Here is a 10,000-nt window from a genome sequence, read left to right as displayed (position 1 = left end):
ACAATGAGACACATTAATAAAATCTTTATGGGCGTAAGTATACTTATTTCTGACCATTATTTAAATATATATTAAAAAAGAGTATCTTCATTAGCTTAGAGAATTAGTTAAGTATCTTATCAAAAGAATCTTCATTAGCTTTGACATTTAGTGAAGTATCTATTCAATCAGTTTCTTCCCTAACTTTGACAATCAGATAAGTATCAATTTAAAATGTATCTTCACTAGCTTTGACAATTAGTGAAGTATCTATTCAATCAGTTTCTTCCCTATTTTTGACAATCAGAAATTATCAATTCAAGAATTATCTTCACCAGCTTTGACAATTAGTGAAGAATCTATTCAAGATATATCCTCACTAGCTTGACATTTAGCTAAATATCTATTCATAATTAGTTAAGTCTTTATTCAAGAAGTATCTTCACTAGCTTTGAAAGCCTGGTATTCTGTCTTATAATAACTGGATATATAATATTATTGTTTCAGGATATAAACAATAGGCCAAATTCTGCAGATGGGGATCAAGACAATCAAAAAGTTATGACTAATAACTGTGGCTGCTAGAAACAATAATGCTTAGCTTAGTGATACTGTAAAAGTAATTCTGTACCATGAAATGAGTATTAAATTTATCACATCCCAAATGAGTTTTAAAAAATCCTCAGAAATCACATCAGAATGTTAATGAAGTAGGTCGCACTCTACATTATTTAGTAAAAACGAGGAACAGTAATGATCTATGTAAATGAATGTTAAGTTATATCAGAGTTTAAGGTAGTATGGACCATCTCACATTTAAATGATCACTATGTAAGAATTATTCAAGAGAAATTTCTTTCTAATTAGTTTACTATTTCTCTTCTTAATTTCAAAGATTACCTATCTGATACTTCTTACATAACTACAGCTCAAACACACATTCAGACCTTACTTGAACCCAAATCAATATAGGAATAAAACAATTACTTTCTAAGCTAGCACATGAACAGCCAGATTTAATTGTTGTAATAAATCGAATTTTCAACTCAGCATATCTATAAAAACCACATTGATCGTTACTTATAAACAGACTGGGTCTCTGGAAGGTGTCCATCAAATAGCCACTGGAAACTTGGTCAGCCTCTCAGAGCAAGACTTAGTCGACTGCTCAAGAAATTGGGGCAATGGCGGATGTAATGGCGGCTGGCCCCAGATGGCGTTCTTGTACATCATGGACATCGGTGGATTAAACTCAGAGTCCCGATACCCTTACGAAGCTGTGGTAAATATTCTGACCTGAAATTTGCCTTTTATACTTCATCGTTTCATCATTAGTTTTGAGTGGTCAGATTGAGGTCTTGGATAACCTCAGCCTGGTTGAAGGATTGTATCATAACTTCAGATTTTATATCCTTATTCTTGAGGATTTAATCATATGAAAAACTTGGAAACATTAAATCGTATTAACATCTATCAGCGTTAAAAACAAGCCATTTTCTTAAGAGAAACCATTTCATTACAAATCTGGCATCTCCTATTACCTAAGCACCATTATCTTCAAGGTCCTACTCTAATTGTAAATTAAACAGCTTGTCATGATGCCACACCACCATATCAACAGACCATACATAGCAAGATCTAAATATACATAATCGATACATTTATCAGTTCTAAACAACACGCTTTGCTTTCTTCAACTTCAAGGATGCATCCTGCAGACACGACACCCAAGACATCACAGCCACCTGCAAGGACTACGTTGACGTTGCCACGGGAGACGAGAAGGGTCTGGAGGATGCCATCCAGAACAAGGGTCCCATCAGCATTTGCATTGATGCTTCTTGGGGATCCTTCTCCAGTTACTCTTCAGGTAAGGCAATCGCATCTCATAACTTGAGAGATATTTGTAATTTATGGACTGGGAGGCCATTCAACATTGTGGTTCACCTCGGGTGAACCTTCGCAGTTGCACCGAAAAGTAAATAAAGGTTGGACAGCAGCATGGGATAAATGTTGGATAGCAAGATGGAATAACGGTACAACAGCAGGATGGGATTTAGGTAAGACAGCAATATGTGATAAAAGTTGGACAGCAGAATCAGATAAAAGTAGGACCTCAAAATGGGATAAAGGTTGGACAGCACGATGTGATAAAGGTAGGACAGGAAAATCTTATCAACGTTGGACAGCAGGATGGGATAAAGGTTCGACAGCAGGATGGGATAAAGGTTGGACAGCAAATTAGGATAAAGGTTCGGCAGCAGGATGGGATAGAGGTTGGACAGCACGATGGGATAAAGGTAGAACAGCAGGATTCTATAAAAGCAGGATGTGATAAAGCTAGAACAGCAGGATGGGATAAAGATTGGACAGCAGGATGCTATAGAGGTTGGACAACAGAATGGAATAAAGGTTGGACAGCATGATGCGGTAAATTTAGGATAGCAGGATGAAATAAAGTTAGCGAGAACGGAGGTTAAGTAGAAGGCTGAAAAAGTGAGAAACACTGGAGGCATTAATCTCCTACTGAGGAACTATCAAGATTTCTGTCTTTAGCTAAGTTATGTTAGTAATTGTGAATAGTCGAGGAAAAAATACTTGATTCCTTTTTGTTTGTTCGTAATTACCTTCAATTGTTGCTAATTTAATAATTTCTTATCTCCGTCTTTATTGTATGGTGTTGAGAATGGAAAGTTTTTTTCATTTGAAGGTGGAAGAATATTTGAAATTTCGTTTCAAATATAGATAAAAAAAAAATCACTTCATCTTCACAAACAAACGGTTTTGCAGTTGTAAAAATACATATCTTATCCTAATTAGAAGAAAAAAAATAATTTAAAAAATTGCCCTATAAATAACATCATTTACCAACGGTTTGACAGTTGTAAAAATACACATCTTATCATAATTAGAAGAAAAACAAATTGAAAAAAAAGTAATTTTTAACGAAGTGACCATAAAAATAACAATGGTTTGACAGTTGTCAAAATACAAATCTTATCCTATTTAGAAGAAAATAATCGAAAAAAAAATCATTTTAAAAAAGTGTTCATACAAATAACATCATTCTAGAAAGTCATTAACCTAACGTCACCATTTGCCCAATAAGAAAATAAACTGAAATAACATTTTTATTTTACCTGCAGGAGTCTACTACGAACCCAAGTGCTCATCTAAGAACCTGAACCACGCCGTGTTAGCCGTCGGCTTCGGCGAGGAAGACGGACAGGAGTACTACCTGGTCAAGAATTCCTGGGGCGAAAGCTGGGGAGACCAGGGCTACATCAAGATGGCCAAGAATAAGGATAATCACTGTGGCATTGCATCAAATGCCTGTTACCCTGTCGTTTGAGATCATAGGGTTTAGTTACAGGTGTTGGGCGGAGGGATTTGCCTTTTCATCGTGCCGATGAAAAGGCAAATCTTTAGTTTCTTCTTTATTCTATCTTTCCTATTTTCTTTTCCTTTTTTTCCATATTTGGTATAGATATTCTTTACTTTTTTCTATTCCTTCCTCCTTAAATAAAAGAAAATTCTTTTCTTATTCTTTTCTTTTTATTCCTTTTCATATGGCTACTGTAATTTTCTCCAGCGGAAAAATGTGCTGTTTCTCATATAAATGCGAAATAAGTGATGTTTCTCATGTGAATACGGCTTTTAATTAAATGATTTCAATTGAGTTATTAGTTTTATTTTGACCTTAAGTAAAGATGTGCTGTTTTGACAAAACAAGGCTAAAATTCACCAAGAAATCCTTCATCAGCTTTGAACTTGATTCAAAATAAATGTCTTCAAAACGGGTATAATAGTGTCTCGGGTCGATAATCATAAATATAGTGGAAATATTGCAAAATTGCAATATATTTCTACTCAATTTCGGTCTGTTATAACAGCCTTTAAATAGAGACGAGATAGTTAGTAGGCATATCACTTTCACAATAACAAATAAAAATAATTAGTAATCCACAATGGTTTTGAAAATGTAGGTTACCAACACAAATCGAATGTGTCAAAGTTCAATACCAAAATCTGACAGTGTACAAAAATTTTCGCTGGATTTGTAAATTCGTGGACCACGAAAATTGGTACACCACCAACAAAAATACGTTCACAGTATTCAGGAGAAATTGTCAAAAAAAAAAAAAAAAAAAAAAAAAAAAAAAAACGAATTCTAAACATTGAAGGCAGGAATGCATGATAGAAAAAATAATTAAATACTGTTAAAAATCTACCGCAAAAAAAAAAAAAACGTAAAAAATGCTGGAATAAATTTTGCCAGGCATTTGCCGCTTTAAAAAACGGATATATTGACTTTAGGAGTGCTATTGCAGTCACCAACCACTAAAAGACAACAACGAAGTAGGGTAAAAATTACGGTCGCCTGTATTACTGAAATACGGCTGAGAACCGTACATTTTTACTAAATTAATAAATGACAACAATCCACACTTTGTTACCCACAAAACGCATGGCTAACTGATTTCATTACAGAGAAATTCTTCTCAGTGCTTCATACTGACATCACCCGCTTAGGGCCCAGAATGGGGCCTGTCGTTAAAAAAGGCGCCGCCGCCTGGCACTACCATTCTGGGTACCGGTGGCTTTCGCCGCTGCCAAAGGGGTACTCACGACAACAAGTAAGATACCGACTAGACGAGGGCTATCTATCAGGGTTGATGGAGCACACGGCAGAGAGATGCTACAGATATTTTTTCAGTGAGGTTTCACCTTGCAGATGTCCGGTCTCACTTTGCAAAATGTATTGTATTGGTTCGGTGGAGATAACTGTGCAGTAATATGAAAAGATTTATAAAACCAAGGTTTACAATAGTAATAATAAGGATAATAACAATAATGGATATAAAATGAAACTGTCGTAATACTGTATGAGAGAGAGAGAGAGAGAGAGAGAGAGAGAGAGAGAGAGAGAGAGAGAGAGAGAGAGAGAGTAACATGGAAAAAATATATAAACCAAGGCTTACAATAGTAATAATAAGAAAAATAACAATAATAATATATATGATAAGATGAAACTCGTAATACTATGAGAGAGAGAGAGAGAGAGAGAGAGAGAGAGAGAGAGAGAGAGAGAGAGAGAGAGAGAGAGAGAGAGAGAAATATGGAAAAGATATATAAACCAAGGCTTACAATAGTAATAATAAGGATAATAACAATAATGAATATGATAAGATGAAGCTGTTGTATTACTGTATGAGAGAGAGAGAGAGAGAGAGAGAGAGAGAGAGAGAGAGGAGAGAGAGAGAGAGAGAGAGAGAGAGAGAGAGAGTAATAATATAGAAAACATATAGAAACAAAGGCTTACAATAGTAATTATAAGAAGAATAATAACAATATTGGATATGATAAGATGGAGCTGTCGTAATACTGTATGAGAGAGAGAGAGAGAGAGAGAGAGAGAGAGAGAGAGAGAGAGAGAGAGAGAGAGAGAGAGAGAGAGAAATTCCTTACTCTTCATTAAAACAAAAATAGCAAAGTAAAGAAAATACCCCTCTTGAATTTTATGATCAACAAAAGCTGAATATCCAAAGTCTCTCTCTCTCTCTCTCTCTCTCTCTCTCTCTCTCTCTCTCTCTCTCTCTCTTTCTCTCTTTCTCTCTCTCTCTCTCTTTCGACAGAATAGCCACAATATGTCTCGGATATACAACCAAAATACACCAATGAACAGTTTCCATTCAATTCGATTAGTTTACCCCCCACACGTAGTTGGGGCACGGGCTCTTGAATTGCCGACCCGTCAGGCATCAATGGTCTCCTGTTGAGATGATGATAAATTTAATCTTGTTGAGATGATGATAAATTTAATCTTGTTGAGATGATGATAAACTGAATCTTTATGATGATGAATTTAAATGTGTTGAGATGATGATAAATTTAAATGTGTTGAGATGATGATAAATTTAAATGTGTTGAGATGATGATAAATCTGAATGTGTTGAGATGATGATAAATTTAATCTTGTTGAGATGATGATAAATTTAATCGTGTTGAGATGATGATAAATGTAATCTAGTTGAGATGACGATAAATCCAATCTTGTTGAGATGATGATAAATTTAATCTTGATGAGATGATAAATTTATTCTTGTTGAGATGACAAATTTAATCATGTTGAGATGATGATTAATTCAATCTTTTTGAGATGATGATAAATTCAAAACTTATAAGCAAAGGAAACGACAATAGTCCTCAGACCACAGAGGAAAGTATACTCTCTAAGAGGTGTAGGGAGGACGATACACACGCATCGAAAGTGTAGTCTTATTCGCCATATCCATTAATTATCTGTTCAGGGAGGAGATGAACTAGCAGCGTATAGACCATTTTGGAATGATATTCCTAACCGAGTAGTTGAATCAGTGGAACTTCAAAAGTTCAAACTTGCAGCAAATGTTTCTATGCTGAACAGGCTGACATGTCTTTTTATAGTTTATATGTGAAATACCTGTTTTAATGTTATTATTATTATTATTATTATTATTATTATTATTATTATTATTATTATTATTATTATTATTACCAGCCAAGCCACAACTCTAGTTGGAAAAGCAAGATGCTACAAGCCCTTTGCTCACTGGGCTATTTTTCCCTGTTGGAGCCCTTGGGCTTTTAGGATCTTGCTTTTCAAACAAAGGTTGTAGCTTAGCTAATAATAATAATAATAATTTCTCAGAAGCGTGATTTCATAGTGTCCATACAAGAGAGAAGTTAGGTGAAGAGGATACTACTCTCTTGTGTTTTCTCAGATAATTAGATAATATCACACTAATAGAAAATTATCTAAATTTGTCCATTAATTACTACATCAATTTATTATATTTAGAATTATTACTTAAATAAAAAAAAAAAATTGGTTTCAATGCGCTATTTTGACCAGTAGCTGTAAATACAAACTCAAGTATTTAGGATTCTTTACGGGAAATCGCCGAAATGTACGAAAGAATACAAATGACTCATCTCTTTCGTTGACTTTAACATGAAAAAAAATTTACTTATCAAAGTTTTTCAAACCAAACGTAAGTACTTAAATACTTATAAGTGTGGTGTAAGTTCGTCGAAAACATTCAGAAATTGTTTTACCGAAAAATTGAAATAAAAAGACACCTAGATGTTTCATATGAAGCAAGATATTGCATGTTACATTAATGTTTAATTAATATAAAAAAAAATGTGCTTTAGAAAATCTTCTGGTATCTGCTTCACTTACTTTTCTGGGGCAAAGTGCCATAGCCTCTGTACCATGGTTTTCCACTGTCTTGGGTTAGAGTTCTCTTGCTTGAGGGTAGACTCGAGCACATTATTCTGTCTTATTTCTCTTCCTCCAGTTTTGTTAAAGTTTTTATATATATTATATAGATATTTATTTCAATGTTACTGTTCTTAAAATATTCTATTTTTCCTTGTTTCCTTTTCTCACTGGGCTATTTTCCCTGTTGGAGCCCCTGGGCTTTTAGCATTCTGCTTTTCCAACTGGGGTTGTAGCGTGGCAATTAATAATAATAATAATAATAATAATAATAATAATAATAAAGCAAGTCCTTCACAAAATACAAGAGGAGGTCCTGTATTCTTTTATAAATTACAAATCCGTGAAATATCTACAAAGACAACTCGCCTAATTAGTAAACATAATGAGCTACAGGATCACGATCGATCCAAAGTTGACCTGCCAGAGAAAGGTCAATCGTTAAACTCTTAAAATCTCTTTTTTGTTCCTCGTTTCTCAAGATCTCTAGAGTGCAGATTACGCAGCCCCACTATACTTTCTAACTTGGGGTTTAAGCAACTATGGAAGGGGGGAATTAAATTGGTTGCATAAGCCTTTTAAAATGAGCCTTCTTGATCCCGGTGAAAATAATAAGCCTCGCCAAAAATGTACCGTTTAAATAAGAGCCGTTGCTCGTTCATTTAACCGTGTCTCCAAATAGGTAAAGACTCCATTCAAGCGAGAGGCTTTCGGCTGGATATGAAGAAGAAGAAGAAGAAGAAAAAGAAGAAGAAGAAGAAGAAGAAGATAAAGGAGGAGGAGAAGAAGAAGAAGGAGAAGGAGAACAAAATAAAGAAGAAGAAGAAGAAGAATTAGGCGGGAAGGATGTTGTTGGGCAGTGAGTGATCCTTAAAGTCAGGAAGATAAGAAACGCGACCACATGAGGAGTGGAGAACGAAGGACCCCCATAGACAATAACTGGAGGAGGAGGAGGAGGAGGAGGAGGAGGTCACTGTCTTGCAAGGAGGAGGCAAGAGATTTCTTAATGAGACAGCTGGACTTAACAATGAGTTGGACCTGTCTTGATTTGCACGATAACACGCCTTCCCCCGAATCCCCAATCCCCCCCCCCCCCCGCCCCATGGAATGAGAGTAGGAGTGCCCCCATCCTTACAGGAGTAGGAGTGGTCCCCTTCCTTATCTTCCCTTAACCCCTTACTTGCAGCCCTTAAAGGAGTGTTAAAGATCTGACCTTATTTTAACCTTTCGACGTTGACCCTATTGTTGAAATTTAAAAGCGATGACCTCGTCTTAGTTAATGGGTTTTCTTTAAGATGTTATGGGGGAAAAAGGCTTTGAAAGTTTTGGTGTTTCCTCATTAGTTTTTTTTCTTATCTCTATTTTTCAAAGCAACAACAATGGCCTTTGCGTCCGCCAATGGATCTAACATTTCTCATTCGAAAACTTTAACCTGGAATCGAAGCAGCTTTCTACTGGTTACAGTTATTTTCGAGGAAAAAAAAAAAAAAAACCTGAAATGTTTCAACAGAGAAATTTTCATTCAAAACCTCAAGATAGAGACGACTGGCAAAATCTAACTGTGGCTCTTTGCGTCAATAGGCGTGGGAGGAGATGATGATAAAATGTTCGACACGATACCCTACTGATAAGGAAGTATCTGATTCCTTCAAAATACAAAGTAATATATACATAAATTGAAAATTAATCTCCATACAGTTCTGTACAGAATATCTTGAAGACTTATATCTCTATGAACATTCGATATGGTATGTCTTCTACTTCTGCAATATTGCAATAGACAAGGCAAGAATTTGTCATGAAATGACAATGCAGTTAGCAGATATATCATTATCGTATTACCAAAGTTCCCCGTTTCTACAGAACATATTAAAGTTCTCTGAAGAAAATAAGATGTAGAAACCTGTTTTTTTCTCCCAACAGTACGTTGCTAATAATAATACCTATAATTAAGGTCATATTATTATTATTATTATCATTGTTATTACTTGCTAAGCTACAACCCCAGTTGGAAAAGCAGAATACTATAAGCACAAGGGCTCCAACAGGGAAAATAGCCCAGTGAGGAAAGGAAATAAGAAAACTACAAGAAAAGTAATTAACAATTAAAATAAAATATTTTAGAACAGTAACAACATTAAAATAAATAATTCATATATAAACTATGAAAACTTAAAAATCTTTAATCTTCTATATTCATAGCGGTATTATTCGTTTATACATTTGGCCTGCAAAATTTTCGATAGTTTTAACCCAATTGCTAGCGGCTATTTGTCACATAATTGCTCTTATGGATGTTAAATGATATCCATTAACCGAAATTAACAGGATTCAATAATATAACACAAGACGACGTCACCAGGATTATCCAGGGAGTAAAGAAAACAAACTGTGCGATCGCTTCAATGTCAATATCTGAAGTAGCAATAGAACTTCTCTCGTTTTATTTATGGAAGTATTTTACTACTCCTCCCACTTGGCTTCCGTATGAGACCTGGATCTAAGCGGGGAACCTTATCATGCCTTCATTCTTATTTCAGGGTCGTGAAATGGACAGAAATGTTCGTCATAAAGGTCAAACATAATTTTGCATATGGTAGATATTTTCTTATCATCCTCCACCTTACTCTTACTCTTTATTCTCTCTTCTTTTCCTTCATTTCCGTTTCTTTCCAATAATCTACTTTTTTCTTCTTTGTGGTAGCATATTGGAAACATCCCTGCTTCGCAATCTGTTGGACGGGAGTTCGAATTACG

General features: G+C 35.1%; 1 protein-coding gene across 1 annotated transcript in view; it reads left to right on the top strand.

The window, feature by feature from the left end:
* LOC137620516 (crustapain-like) overlaps positions 1-3,517 on the top strand; it is a 6,653-nt gene extending 3,136 nt beyond the window's left edge. The window contains exons 4-6 of the mRNA XM_068350706.1: positions 1,070-1,261; positions 1,684-1,849; positions 3,126-3,517. Coding sequence (XP_068206807.1) covers positions 1,070-1,261; positions 1,684-1,849; positions 3,126-3,331 — 564 coding nt within the window. The 3' untranslated portion in view covers positions 3,332-3,517. The remainder of the gene's footprint in view (positions 1-1,069; positions 1,262-1,683; positions 1,850-3,125) is intronic.
* The last annotated feature ends 6,483 nt before the right edge of the window (positions 3,518-10,000 follow it).

This window comes from Palaemon carinicauda, chromosome 27 (genome assembly GCF_036898095.1).
Source record: "Palaemon carinicauda isolate YSFRI2023 chromosome 27, ASM3689809v2, whole genome shotgun sequence".
Classification (NCBI taxonomy): Eukaryota; Metazoa; Arthropoda; class Malacostraca; order Decapoda; family Palaemonidae; genus Palaemon; species Palaemon carinicauda.
Note: the sequence above shows the minus strand (reverse complement) of the source record. Positions and strands in the feature narration are given on the sequence as shown.